This window comes from Pygocentrus nattereri, chromosome 3 (assembly GCF_015220715.1).
Source record: "Pygocentrus nattereri isolate fPygNat1 chromosome 3, fPygNat1.pri, whole genome shotgun sequence".
NCBI classification, from domain to species: domain Eukaryota; kingdom Metazoa; phylum Chordata; class Actinopteri; order Characiformes; family Serrasalmidae; genus Pygocentrus; species Pygocentrus nattereri.
In genome coordinates, this window is record NC_051213.1 from 17,070,844 (window position 1) to 17,086,398 (window position 15,555).

Below are 15,555 nucleotides of genomic sequence, written 5' to 3' on the forward strand. Positions count from 1 at the left end.
TGTGTTCTATGTAGAGGAGATGTGCTTATTTTCTAAAACAAAACATCCAAACTTTTGGACTATATAAATGTATACAAGGTCTATCTAGCATTAATTAATACTTTAGGTCCAGCAGTATGTTTTAGTTTAGTAAAGAAATATTACTTTACAATTTGAGAATGTTGTTGGGCATACTGTGTTGGGCAAGGTAACATTTGGACTACTTAAGTCTGATGAGCATCACCGAGTGAGATCAAGAAGAACCTACTTAGACAGAAAGGGGATCTTTAATTGGCATGCAACCATTCAAAAAGTTGTTTTTTCATGTAACTATTTTATGTAATTATGTGACTATTTCACTTACAGTTTATCATATCAGATTTGGTGAACAGACTTGTTGAGCTCGGTGGCATAGAATGTCACCTTTTCCTTCAGTATAACGTGTTCTGCTGCAAGTGTTTGTCTTTGAGATTGCATGGCTGTGTGTTTTGTTTTTGATGCAAATTTTAACAGTTACTGAATTCAGCGTTGCTAATTTGTGGTTGAACATGCTGTAATCTTCACCTTTGACATGAAGCGACAAGATACTTTCTAGACTTTTCTGATATCTGTTGTTGCTGGCAGTAACTGGAATGGTTGCCAAATTAGCTATTAGCGTGTGCCCATGAAAACCCACGCTGACATATTGAGAATGATATCATTTGGGAGGGTGGAGTCTCAACGTTAACTGCATAATGTCTGGCAGAGTAAAGTAGCTCTACGCCTTAGATGAGCACTTTAAAATGGTGTTATTGTGGGGAGGGGAAATTTGTGAACATTCTGTTAAAGCCCTGTTGAATGTTTTATATTTGCTGGTTAATTGGATTTGTGGCGACGCAGTAATCTGCTGGACAGAACTAAAGTGAGTCATGCTCAAATAATGCCCTCTGCCCACATAATGCTGTATATTTGATGTGATGTGGCATTGCCATTTTATGACAGTAAACCAGACAAGTATAGACACTAGAAGCACAGGTTTGTTTATTTAATTTATTGAATTTACAGTTTTGGCAGTCAAAATGTGTAGATGTGTTGTGCTGTGTGAATGCCAAACTGAAAAGCCTATTTACTTTTTTTGGTGTATGGCACCCAAACAGTTATATATAATTGCAGTGGTGAAGGGTTTCAGTTTGGGCCACATATGTTAAAACTCAAGGACAAAAACACCGCTATGATAACCGTTCACATTTTTGGCCATTATATCTTAAACATGGACCTTCAAGGTAGTAAGACATTACATGGTTTGTTTGAAGCTTGCGGCTGGACATATTTTAGCTTGAAGCAGTTTACAGGGTCTCTTTCAGTAAAGATCCCTGAAACAGAGCTGCCGTTGTTTTTCATTCCTAACGTCAGTTAGAAGTTCCAGAAGGCCTGGAGTGACTTTTTTTTTTCTCACAAAATTGGTCCCACTGGAATTCAAAACATGATGGGTTGGTTCCACAGTTAATCTGACACATTAGGCCTTCAGCTCACTTCAGCTCCCGAAGTCCTAACCAATGGGAGACCTGACTTGGCTATCAACACCTAGATACTATGGGCAAAAAAGATTTAATCCTTTTGTTTAAAAATCAAAACTTTTAAAGGAAATAAGAGTTTTACTACAATACTCATCTCTAGTGCAGATTACAGTTAGGAACTGATTCTCATAAATTACACTGTGAAAAATGTCTTAGCTGCTGTTAGGATAGTGAGTGATGATTTTTATATATACCTTGTGAATGTTGCTTTTAAAGGAAACAGTTTAGACTAAGTATTGTAATCATTGGCTCCTAATGCACAATATGGCAAGAGTCATTAAATAGAGCTCTTTTATTGCAGAGTTATGAGCTGGATGCTTTACTGGGTAACATGTTTGTGTCATACAGGTAACAGGTTTGTGTCATACAGGTGGTGTAGCCTGAACAGCAAGACCATCTGAATCCAGTGATCTCTGAGCTCAGAAATAGTCCGCTCATTTTAATTCCAATTGGAGATAGCTTTTTGTCCTAAGTATCAATGTAAAACTCATGACTTTTGGAATTGAAACCATTTGAAGCAGCGCTGTGTTTTGGTCTGGGTCTTGTTGTTCAGGGGAGAATTCCTGAGATGCATTTATATGCATCACACCCACTAAAATAACATCTGTCATTGAGTGTTGTGAGTTTCTGTTAATCTTCTTTGTGGTTTGTGTTATGGTTGTGAAACTTAAAATTGCAAGGTCACTGGGTGCAAGGAATTGAAATTGTATTGCATGCGGGTGTGTATGCGTGGTGGTACACTCCTAACAGAAGGAGGCACTAATGACTGACTGGTCTATAGAATATGTAACTTAATGCTAAAGATGACATCTGCTGTCTTATTACACCTCAAGACCTGCGCTCCATAGCCAGCCTCAACAGATTTAGATTCTGATGATGTCCTCAACCAGCTGATCTGGCTTGGTTGAGAACTCTCAAACAGTACAGATTCCATTTTAAATTGAAACTGTTGATGCATCTTTTGACAAAAACATGCATAGATATCTATTGGGGGGGGGCATTTTAAAATGTTTCAGTAACTGGACTAACTGCTCTTTCTAGTGTGTTAGGTAATGAATGTATTTTAACTGATAGAAAATATTGGTCCAGTCTCAATATTGCATGGATGATGTAAGTTTATTGAGCAGTTATCTTGTGGTACTGGTTTCAGAGTACTCTTGACTTACGATTTTAAATCTTAGTCTTAGTTTTACATCTGGTAGATCAAGGGTACTTTACTACACAAGTGTTTTTAGCAGCTCTTTTTCTTCTTCTCCTTTTTTTTCTCTATTAATTGAATTGTCTATGTTATACTACAGCTTTGAACAAGCCCAGCCTTGGCTCATGGGCTCCAGCTCAGATGCACATGAGCATTCATTGCTTTATGAATGACCCAGTAGAGTCAGAATGGCACTTCTGTGACAACAGTATTAGGTTCTGACCGTATCATTGCAGACAGCAGTATCAGGTTGTCATACTGACATTTAACAACCTCTTGATCCGCCGATAGTAAAGTACGGCCATAAATGCATCTCGTCAGACGCAGATCGCGCCCTTTATGGCATTTGCAGCTGATGTTGATATATGCGTTGCTTTGCTTAATCTTTTTTGCTTACCAGAGCTTTATAAATCACACTGCTTTCATATGTCCTTGGAGATTCTTAATAAGTGGATATATAAATTCTGCTTATTAAAGGTGTAATGATTTTGGTACAGCATTAAAATTTTAAAAAGTCTTTCTCTGATGCGCTCCTCAGTCTTTTATTTCAGTTTTTCACAGACTGAATCTGTTTTTTCCCCTCTAAATATCTCAAATTCAGGAAATAAACAGTAATTGTGTATAGAAATGTGCAGGTGTGTGTCTTCTGTTGGAACTTAATGTTGCTATAAATATATATAATTTAAAAATAAATAATAAATAAATAAATAATTCGACCAGGTAGTCAGAAACTTTTGCATATGACTATATGTTGAAAGTTTCTGGATTTGTACTCTGACTTAAACAAGAAGCAATCCCTGATGATTCCTGTTATTTGCAGTGCTAAGATTTTTCTGATTGTTGCCCCAGCCAGCATGTAGAGAGAGCAAGTAAGGTAGGCAGAATGGTAAAGCTGATCGAAGGAGACAGAGGGAAAAAATGAATTTTACATAGCAAAGCATGTGAGGGAGAAGCCCAGGCAGGTGGGGAGTGACCGAGCAGAGACTGGCGCTTCAGTAGTCATTCCCTCAAGCACACGGACTGATGGACAAGCAGGCATCCGGATAGAGAGGGATTGCCATGGGGAATGGTCATGCTGCTTTGGTCTCTAAATAGGACCTCTGTTTTCTTTCCTCCCTCTGTCTAGACGAGTGAAGAACAAGCTGTTGTGTTATGTGGAGGAGAAAAGGGCCGTGTCATTAGGAGCTTGTCCCTGGAGCTGGGGTCAGGCAGATTATAAACAGCCTTCTGTGGTGAGCACTGCTCATTTCAGAGAAGATGAATGTTGTGGTTACAAATAGAGGGAGCTTTAGGTGAGGTATATATTATGAGCGGTCCTCTTCATGAAGCTTTATTTGTATGATTTGGATTCACAGCACCACAATAGTGAAGTCCGCATTCCACATAACCTTTGCCTTGTAATTTATTTGCACTTTCCACCCCCAGTGGAACTTAACTCACACACAGTCTTCTAGAGACACTGCTGTCCCACAGTTTGAAGCAGCATCATGTTCAAAAAATGAGCCTTTCATTATGAAAAAATCTTCAGTCTGATAGACGGAACAAACTGCTGTATGCAGTAAATGCTGTTAAAGGAAAGAAGCTTACCTACTTGAACTGGTTATCATTCTTTGAAACACATCACATTCTTTTCAAACTTCAGCCAGGTTAGCTATTGTGCTAGCTAGTACATGTACTTTATAAACTACAGCCTAGCTAACTGTTTCAAGTTGATTTGACTCTTCCCCTTAAACTTGCAACGGGTTTTTTCAGTTCTGTCCTTCAGAATGAAGGTTTTTCTGTAATCAAAGGCTTTTTATTTGAAGCTGCATCGAACGTGACCGACTTGTTTTGTAGGTGTGTGCTTCTGTACAATGCAGTGCCTGCAACATATACAGAGACAAATTTTCTAATAAAGGCTCGAGACATGACTCGGACTTGCAGCCCAGGGACTCGGACTCGCATGATGCAACTTATGAACGTCTCAGGTTGGGGACATAATGAGTCAGATACTTAAAAAACAGCAACAGCACCCTATGTTTGTAGGATAAACAGGCCTTCCGTTAGATTGCATTACGGTTTCTGTTGTTTCATTGCTGCATAAAAGAAGAAATTCATGCCCACAGACAAAACTCTCCATGCTTGTGACACTGTGGTTGAGCGAATGTGACAAAGGCATAATTATTGCATTAGTCTATTAATCAAATAATAGTCAACAGATGATAGAAATAATCATTATTTGCCACCCAAAGTGATTTAGATCTTGATTTTAAGTGTTCAGTTGAAGGGCAACTCCAGTCAAGACGCATTTAATTAACAAGTTTTAAATGTTCATTCTCTCTCCTCAGAGTGCAAGTTCTTGTGCACTAATGGTCGGTGTCTGGACCTCGGCTCGCTGGTCTGTGATCAGCTCAACCACTGTGGAGACAACAGTGATGAGGAGAACTGCCCCGTGTCCACCCAGCACCCTCCGCCCGCCATCCTCTACTGTGAGTGGCTCTCTTTTTCCTCATTTTCTGTTGCTTGTCACCCTCTTTCATATCTGCTTTGCTATTTTGTTCTGGTTCTTGCCTTGTTCCTCTTATGGAAGTCATGTGACTCTTTAATGTCTTTGCTACTCATTAGTTTGCATCTCATCAGGATGCTATATACACTGTGGCCGTGTAGCCACCTGCTGTTCTATGCGTTGGGATGAAACTCAATGTTCAGATGAGGCTCTCTGTCCCCTTCCCTTCTTGTTCTTAAATGCAGAGGAGAGAGAGAAAGAGAGTGTTTTTCCAGCTCAGCTACATCAATAGACTGGGTGAAGGACAGCAGGCAGAGGCAGTGGCAGCCAGCCAGTTCGCTTTGATGTGCACTAGCCTTTTGTTACCATCAGTTTAAGGACACCAAGAGAATGGGAAGGAGAGTGGAGGAGGAAAAATAAAAAAAAACCCTTAAAAGCAGTATACTTATCTAGGCACTAGAGAGTTGTGTCCTGAAGTAAGCTCAACATTGCTGAGAGGTAACTCGCCATATGTGTTCATTCTTGAAAGTACTAGGTCACTTCAGACTGAGTTTTCATTTCTCAGAAACAGAAAATTCACTCACAGACAGAAATTCTGTCAGCCTGTTAAAACAATTTACAGTGAAAGTTGTATCTAATTTAAGATTTTAGGCATAATAAGAAATTACGTCTGTGTAGGATAGTCTTTTTTTGATGTTTGTTTCAATTGAAAAATATTGCATAAAGAAGGCAATGTTTGACAGTTAATATGGACAAAAACATTGTTATAAGCCGATGTTATTGCTTTACATAAAAGTCAAATGTGATTGATTTGGTGAAGAACAGTATTTCTTACTTAAACTAACTGATGAATGTTTAGTGCAAGTTATTGTAACGATTCACTTTTCTAGAAACTGAACTGTAGCCCTGTTTGAGCAACCTTGAATTAAACCCCACTGTTTTTTTTTTTAAATAAAAAAAAACAGTACTTATGGTCTGATTCTTTCATGGTGTGTCATATAGGAACATATGAAAACAAGATTACCAGGATATTTGTTGCTAAGGGCTGATTTCAGTAGAAACAATGGCTGTTTGCATACTGGCATTTGAAATCAAAAAGATATTTAACTGCCCAAATGTCTCAATGAATGGAAAAAAAATAGAAAAGGTGACCAGGGGATGTTTCTAATGTCTAATTGAGTCATCTTTCCATTTGCAACAGCGGTGCACAGGTTTATTGTAACTATAGTCCAGTCATAGTCCAACTGGTGCACAGTCCTCACAAATACCCAAACCGTTCCCACAAAGTTGGGAGCATGAAATTGTCCAAAATCTCTTTGTCAGCTGAAGCATTAAGAGTTCCTTTCACTGGAAATAAGGGGCTGAGCCCAAATGAAAAACAACCCCACACCATAATCCCCCCTCCACCAAACTTAACACTTGGCACAATGCAGTCAGACAAGTGTGGTTCTCCTGGCAACTGCCAAACTCACTCGTCAGTGAGAATACGTTGGATGTTAGATTCAATAGGATAAAACATCTGATCATACATAAACCGTTAATGTAAAAAACATTTACCACTTTTACAGTATGTACAGTATATGCCTATGAAATCCAGAGAATTGTTGGTCATTCTGAGATGAATTCCTGTGTTGACCAGCGTAGGACAGCTAAGGGGAAAAAAAATAACCACTGTGTTCTTGTGAAATGTTAGATCGTTGTCGATTTTTGGGTCAGGCCCATTGTAGACCTATTTCATTTTTTGTTTTAAGTTTTGTTTGTTTTTTAGTAGGCTTCTGTTTTTAGCTACACTCTTTGCAAAGAGGTTCTATTTAACTACCAAAATGTTCTGTGACTTTTTAATGAACAATATACAGTTCTCTGTCATAAAAAAAAGAACCATTTCAAGCCCTTGTATTTTTTTTTTTTTTTTTTTTTTTTTTTTTTTTTTTTTTTTTTTTTGAGTTCTCATGTTGTTTGTGTGTGTTGTGGGTGGATGTGTGTGCTGGTGATTGTCTTCAGTAAAGAACCCTTGAAGGATCTCTTTCTTAAGGGTCTAGTAGTGGATATTTTACCTGAAGAAAGAAACCTGGTTCTCCGTTTCCTTCTGTCTGTTTGCTCAGCTCAGACCTCCATAACTGCTGTTTGTGTGGATGAAGTGTGTTGCTGTGGACCGTGACTGCGTTTGGCCACTACGAGGTTAATGGGCCTGAAAGCCATAGTCCTGTTTGGATCAAACGGCAGGGCCGGTCTGCAGCTGCTCTGCATGTTCTCCAGTGTGACTCTCCAGTCAATGAAGCGTAAAACGAGTGTGTTCAAGTGTCCGAGCTGAAAGGCGCGGCAGGAGACAGGCATGGGCTCCCCTGGGCTACGGTCACCCGTGGCTTTAAGCGAAGAGGACCCCAGCTCCAGAGGGCCACCATGGTTTAAGAAGCTTTTTCACCTCCTCGTGCCCAGACAGGGTTGTTTCGTTGTGGGGCTTCTCCATAGGGGGACTTGGGTGGACTGATGGGGGAACTCAATCATTAAGGCCCCTCAGTCCCCCCTGCCCCCCCCCCCCTCCCCCCATACAGAACTACAGGCTATTGGGCATTCATATGCAGATATGGGCTTCTGTTGTTCTATCTTGCACTGCTTTCAGATCAGTCTCTTTGTCCGTGTGATTTAGGGGATTATTTTAAGTAGACTATTTGAGTGGCACTGAATAAACATGACAGCTTTTGTTCTGCACCAGAAGCTGCAAAGCTGATCTCAGGTCAGTGTAGAAAGCTGCCTCACTCTTTTCTAGAGAAATCCTTAGAGCCTCATTCCTCAGAAGGGGCCTGAGAGTGGCACACTTTGAAGCATGTTTTAATGGCTCTCCAGGGTGGTAGAGAGACGGAGGAGCTTGTTCTTCTAGAACTGGCCAGCTGGACACTCTTGGAGCACAGTGCCTCAGTTACACTCTATGTAACATCTACTGACTAGAGTTCTTCTCCTTTCCTGTCTGTCTGCTTCTCTTTTTGTCTGTCTGACTGTCTGCCGCTGCACTTTTTTCATTTCTACAAATCACTTGCACCTAATACACTTTCATATCCTCCATATCTCTCTAAAGTTGATGTCGATTTCATGCAAGATATGTTTGCTGGATGAAAAATAGAGAGAACTGAAAGAAGAACTTTAAGGGGAAGCTCGCAAAGCTGCTGTGCCAGACAACCCCACCCCACCCCCCCAGAACCTATGCAGAGCAGCTGTTTTCAGACATTTCCAACTACTCACTGACTTCATTCATTGTCCCACTGTGCTTCAAAAGGACCACCATTGTGCAACTGCCAAAGAAATCTTAAGATGACTACCAACCGGTGCCACTCACTTTTGTGGTTATGAAGTACTTGAATGGCACACATCAATAGCACCGTTCCTGATTCTTTGGACTCCCTGCACATATCTGTGTGCACTGCAGCATGTCCAGCTCTTCTCTCTGCCCTTCATCCATGGAAGAAAAGGAACATTTATGCCAGGATGCAGTTCATTGGCTATAGCTTTGCCAACATTACAGCTATTCCCAGTAAGCTGGTCAATGAACCCAGTGAACTGAGCATATGTTCTTCTGTCTTCAAGTGGCTTCTGAGTTTCCTAACAGGGAGGCCTACCAGGGAAGCACTGAAAATTAGAAATGTTCTTGTCCTGAGTGCTCACACCCATTACAGTTGTAGGCTGTAGACACCGCTCACTCATTCCTGTACTGCAAAATGTCAGAACCACTAAATCCTTGCCTTTGTTGATTTAACAGCAATATAACCATACAAAAGCCAAATCTCCTGTCTGCACAATTATTGTCTTCTGTTTTCTGAGCTTAGCAAAATGCTTAAAACACTAATATTAAGATTAAGAAAGTTGAAGATTCCCTTCTTTCTGCATAACGAACTGTTCACGGTGGTGGTGATGGGAAAAGATGTCAAGTTTTTGTTGCTTATGAAAGCTACTTCCAGAAAGCCTTTACATGAAATGGTAGCTGTACATTGGGTAATGCCTGAGACATTGTTTTACAAATAATTTGAGAACACTTTGGCTTAAATCACGTTTGTTAAGGTTTGTCACGTTTGTTTGTTTGTTTTGAATCGCCTCATATTTATCATTATAAGAATATAATATAAAAACCTATGTGTACTGTTACTGAACATTTTTGATAGTAAATAAAATATTTGTGCTGTGGACAATTTGACCCATGGTTTCCATCACTACTATTTTAAAGAAATCTGATTTGGGACATTTTTTTGCACCATTTCACGTTTAAAAGTATTCTGAATAAAAGTTGGCATCTCATAAATTACATTGTGTTGAAATAATGTTAATGATAACGTTCTCATTGCCAAAACGTAGTCACCTCTACTATCATTACTGGCTGTAAACTCTAAGTGCACAGGCACTCTTACATCTGTATCCTTGGCTGCTCTATCTTCTTGCTGGCTGCTGTGTTTTTATTGGCACGCATCATAGTCCTGAACCTGCCCTGCTGTACACCAGCTTTTTTTCCCCTCAACATGAAGCACCTAGCTCTTGGTGCTTAGTTGAACCAGGTATGTTGGAGTAAATGAAAATAAATATAAATGTACAGACTAGGACACTCAGGAGCACAGTTTTACTCTGTTTTGTACACTGAACTGCCTCTTTATACTCATCCAGCCCACCATTCTTTCATCCAGCTTTCCCCCTTTTTTGGGATAAACTTTCTCTGCCTTGTTCTTCTCTACTCAGTCCTTCTTGTGCTCTCTTCGCCTGCTTTCTCTTTCCTTTTGACCCTCCCTCCTTGCCTCCCTCTCTGTCCTCCCTTGCCAATCTTTCCTTTCTCTGCGAGAGTTTTTAACCAGGTTGATCAGGGTCAGAGGGTCAGCCAGGTCACGTTCATTGGCTTTGATTGAGTCTTGTCTGGAGTGAAGAGCACCGGCAGTTTGTTTGAGTTTGGGATTTCCATGCGTAATCCTCATCATCTCGTGCTAATCTGAGCCCAGCGCAGCCCACTGCATTCTCATGCTAACATTCTCATTGCCAAACCGACGTCACCTCTTCTCTATGCAGTCAACATTACTCTCAGGGAGGCAAAGTCAGGCACGGGGGCATTGAAGTTCCTGGAGAGAGAGAAGAGGACGTGGCTGATGGAGTTGTTTTGCTCCCTGGAATGCTGGATTGGAAAGACAAGGAGTTGAATGCAAAAAAAAAATGTCTTTTGAGAGCTGTTTTTGTGACTAGTGAAAAATGTGGCTTGAATGAATCACTTGTTTTGTCACTTTTCATGTATTTTCATGTTTTAGAGACGTTTGAAGCACCTTTTCTTGTGATCTCCTCGATTCTCTTTATTGGTCATTGTCTCTTTGATGTTCAATAGAAAAAAAAGAAAAAAAAAAGTAATTCAGCTCTTGGAGGATGGCTGATGACTTGGACGTTGTGGTGGGTTTTTGAAGCCATTCCAGACTTGGACATGAGCGATTTACATATCAACTAACTAACTGAAAATTGAGTGGCCTAATGCATTTGTGTACTGAATTCAGGTTGGACGCTTCTGTGATGTTTTTAGTAATAGTGTTTGCTGCTGTCTTTGAGCTTGGTGATGAACGAGCTTGATGAGGAATCACTGAACATGTTTTGATACAGTTATTGGTACCTTGAGTTTTTCCATGATTTTCAAAATGGCATGGTTTAGAACACACATCAGCTGTAACTATTAAGTGTTTAGCTTTGGAATTCTTGAAAACAAAATCTAAGAGTTAATCATGCAAAAACAAACTAAAATATCTAAATATCTGTATTTCATCATCTGGTACCAATGCTACACACACAGCTGCAGAAAAAAGAATATCTATTCCTAATTATGAGGGCTGTCTGGAGTAATTGCAGTCTTGAAAATAGAGAACTGACAAAGTAGCTAAACATTTGTATGTCTTGCAGAAGTAAGTACTGAAGAAGTACTGACTGACTGCTATGAATGTATCTTTGTTGAAAACATCTCTTGCTCTGTTGTGGTATTTTGTGGACAGGAAACTGATGAGATCACTGTAGAGAGCCAAATCATTTCTCATGCATTCAAAAACACTTCAGGTCTCTTGACTGAGATTAATTCAGTGTATTATCATAGGTTTCACTTGGTTTAATGCAATTAATGAACTTGCTGGCACTTTAATCATCTAGTTTTGAAAAGTGCAGCCAGAGTTTGAACCTCTTTGGCTGTGACGTGTCTGCAGTTCTGTCTGCTTTCTGCTTTGTGTTATTCAGATGACATTTAAAATACTATTACTATACTAATAAGTTTTGTGTAGAATTTATCACTGAGCCATGGATTTGTCAGCTTTGTTTAGATTGAATAATGTAACTAAACAGCGTCAAAAACATTTATAATAAAACAATACGTTATGAAAGGCCAAGTGTTACTGTAATTATATCATGAGTAAGGGGTAATACCAGGAGGCAGAGTGCCTAAAACACCCTTACCTGTAGTAAAATCAATCACTAACACGTCTTCTTGTGGCTTATTATTAAAGAGTATGCTATTGTCGACATACTAACATGGCCTGCTTAAGGAGTACGAGAAAATCCCCTCGCTTATCTTGTGTGTTGCTGTGATTTCATGAACTTCTTTGTCAAATAATAATACAAATATTGAAGTATAGCGTTGTGGAATGCAGAATCATTTGCCTTCTTTTCAGCTTTTGCACACAGACTTATGACTGAAGTAAACAGGCTTTTTTGTTGTTAGATTTGGTTCTACTGATTCAGTTGTTACCTTTTGTGAATCAAAATTCAGGATCCAGCGCTAGTAGTAAGTGGGGAAAATGCTTTTAGTATAAAAGAACTCGTGTTTCAGTGTCTGGTCATTCTTTGCATCTCTCTCTTTAATCTATGTACCTCACACATCGTCGTCCCATTAGCGCAGCTTGTTCAAGATGTTTCTGCTGTGGTGTTCAGTAGATGCTTACTGTCAGCGTCATTATGGATGGATATTGGAAAGTGTCACCTGACAGAGGAAGCGAGGGGGGTCTTGGGTTGTTTATCACAGAGGTCTACTGGGCTCCTTTCTTCACCATTCTCTTTGTCATTTTGTCCTGTGAGCCACCCACTACGAAAGACGCCCCCCCCCCCCACAAAAGCTTCATCTCTCCCTCCTTGTTTCTTTCCATAGTAAGTTTGACCTTGTGTGAGTATGGTAGCTAATGATGCAACTGGGACCATTAAAGGTGGGAAACTGACAGCTCTCTTCTCTCAATTTTTCCCCTCAAAGAGTAGGAGAGCAAGAGAGAAGGGGGGAAGGAAAAAGAAGAAAGCATGGCGATAAATGGACTAGTCTTAGGCATTACTCTTTTTTTTTTTTTTTTTTTTTTGCCTCAAAGGCCAGAACGAAACCCAGAGAAAAACAAGAAAAGAGAAAGAGGGAAGGGGGAGGCCACACAGAGAGGAAATGAACATGAAGGCAGTCTGTTTGAAGTCCAGCCGTTTGTCTGAGTGTTGTCCCAGTGTGTCTGTATGTTGGTGTGAGTAAGCCTGGAATGAGAGATACAGTAGTGAATAGACTACCCTATAGTAACCTGTACTGAAAAGACCCAGCTTTACCATCGAACTGGCCAATTAGGTGCCGAGATGCAGATGATGTGGCAAGTCTAAAAGGAGCCAGCTGTTAGCATTAGTATGCTGGCAGAGACCCATTCTGTGGTCTACAGCAGGTGATTGAGTTCCAGCCCATAGACAGCTCCCTCAGCTCAGTATCAATGTTGCACCAAGTTTGCAACATCACTGTTACTTAACATCACTTGGAAATGTTTTGTCATTCTAGGAGTTTTATAAAGTATTGATCGGGTCTAGCAGCTTTTGATATATAGCACAGAATGGAGAAATTTTGTGACACAGTGGCTGTTTGCCACTTTTTGTTCATTTTCTTCACCCAATTATTGAGTCTCACTCTCCATCTCTTTCTGTATTATTGGCAGCACGTCTTGCATCTTCCAAGCAGCCTGTGTTACCATGGTTAGTAGTCTCATCATCTGCCCACTGAACACCTCCTCCCACCCAAACACACATTCTTTGCACACTTTTCCACTCTCGGTACCAGTAAACAGTTTGAAGTTGCTAAAATATTAATGGTCCATGTCTCTCCACTGGGGTTTTACACACTTGAGGTGCCTAGTGACTCCCTATGGTCTGTTGTGCTGGTCAAAGTTCTTTACCACTGAATGTGGTCTGTCATGTTCATATGCAGTTCTTAGTAGATTTGGATGATGCACTATGACTTTCAGTGTTAAAGCTATTGATAGATGATGAAAACTATGTCCACAAAAACTTTCTATTCCATAAAATAGCAGCATCCATGTTGTCAAGGGGGTTCAGTTAATGTTTACAAAACTGTATGAAAAGCTTAATTGTTCTAAATGTAAAAGAAGAAAACAGGACAAAACAATTCATGGGTTCCTTTGCCTGAGTCTGACACGACTCATGAGTGTGCAGAAAAAAATGTTTTATCTGAAGATTTAAATTTTTTGTCAGTTCTGTTTTGCTGATTGTAATTACTGTGAAAGTGTGAAAAATGGTTTGTGAGTAGGACTGAGCAATATGACTAAGCAATGGGTAGAAATGTAAATCAAAAATGTTCAGTCATTGGGACATTTTTACATTTGGTTGTTTTCAGTACGAAGAGCTGCATATCGGACAAACCAGCTTAATAAATGCAACAACTACAAAATGTAATGAGAAATAAACAAGTTGTTACCTTCAGTAAGAACTAAAATACAGTTAAAAAGGGGAAAATGCTCTTTAGAAATAGTTGTGGTCTGTTCTTCACAAAACTATGAATAAACTTTTTTTTTTTCTTTTGTACTACAGGGAATGCAGTTTTAGGTGGGTGGGTTTCAAGTGTATGCATAAAACATGCTTTAATGCACACATTAAGATCACTGCGATATTCCAATGTTGCCTAATTTCATACCTTTAAAATATCACAGTTGCAAATATATGATAAATATTCAATGCATCGTCTCGCTCTCTTTGAGAGTGCTCACAATTGAAAATTTATTAAGCATCTTCTGCTGATTTATGTCTAATGTTGCCATTTCCTGTCACGACTACAGTACCATCAAGGGAGTACAGAAGTGCATGAACTTTTTTGTGTTATGAAATGGGGACTGCTGTCACAGTTTGTACCTGCTCATGGTTCCCCCTGCCCAACTGTACCCCCACATCTACAGCCAGTCTGTTGGTTCATTTGATGTTTCTTGGTGTTTCAGGGCTCTGCTCTGCATGAGTGTTTTTAGAATTGCACTCACCGTGGCTCACGACAGGAGATGGAACAAAGTAGGATGGCTGTAGAAAGCCCGCTGTCTTTTAGCTGATATTTCAGTTTATATACATTCGGCTAAACAAGAAATAGTAAATCTGTACATCCCCTACATAAATTCTTAGTTAATCTTGCAGGGGTCAGCTGAGGTGGGATCCTCCCAGTAAGCTTTGAGTTTGAAAGTTAGTTCTTGTGTAATCCGTCACAGGTGAGTCTTTAGGCTGGAAAGGTTGATGAAGCACTACAGGGAGCTGTCGAGTGTTTCTGCAGTTGAGCAGTTTTACTGGCCTGAAGTCTGGGTTTAGTCTCCAGTGGCTGTGTTGACCCTGCCCCCCTCAGCACGCCTGACTGTGCATGGCTGCGCCAGCCAGGTTCAGCCTCTTCTCCTCTCTGAATAAATCAGATAATTTTTTTTTGTTTCCTTGGCAGAAAGAATATTTTTCATTAAGGGATGCTTACAGCTGGAATAAGTGCCCAAATATGGACACAGGTCGTGTGTGTGTGCGTGTGCATGCGTGTGTGTGTGTAATTTATTATTATTATTATTTTTTTTTTTTTAAATAAAGTTACAACAAAGTTCTTGGCAGTGTGTGTGTGTGTCAGCAGATTTGCCAAAACTTTATTCTCTGTGCTCACCACTGGTTGTCTTTTGAGTCCAGAAAAGTAGGTCAGTGTTGGTTTTCCACACAAGCAGAGAGATGGAGACAGACAGAGAACAAGATTCCCCTACACAGCTGAGCAAAGTTGGGTCTGATGCTGTGTCTAACACGCCACTCTTTTAGGCTGATCACACATAACGTTAGTTCTCGGGGCAAATATAGAATTTCTTGGCTTGTAAAATAATTGCAGTTAACTCGTTTTTGAGGCTCATACTTGTATCAATAACCAGTATTTTAACAAGCAGCTGAAGTATGAATGTCTCGAGCCGATCTAGGCATGTTTTAATGGATCAGGTATTGGATATTTTTAAACCCCATCTAGTTTCAGTCCTTTGTTTCTTGACTCCTGTAGACAAAAAAAAAGAAGATTGGAACATTCCTGAAGTTTATGCTGTAATCCATAT

At 39.9% G+C, this 15,555-nt stretch overlaps 1 protein-coding gene across 1 annotated transcript in view; it reads left to right on the plus strand.

Annotated features, from left to right (window-relative positions):
- The window catches only part of ldlrad4b (low density lipoprotein receptor class A domain containing 4b), a 90,162-nt gene that overhangs the window by 41,695 nt on the left and 32,912 nt on the right, over window positions 1-15,555 (plus strand). The window contains exon 3 of the mRNA XM_037536686.1: window positions 5,061-5,201. Coding sequence (XP_037392583.1) covers window positions 5,061-5,201 — 141 coding nt within the window. The remainder of the gene's footprint in view (window positions 1-5,060; window positions 5,202-15,555) is intronic.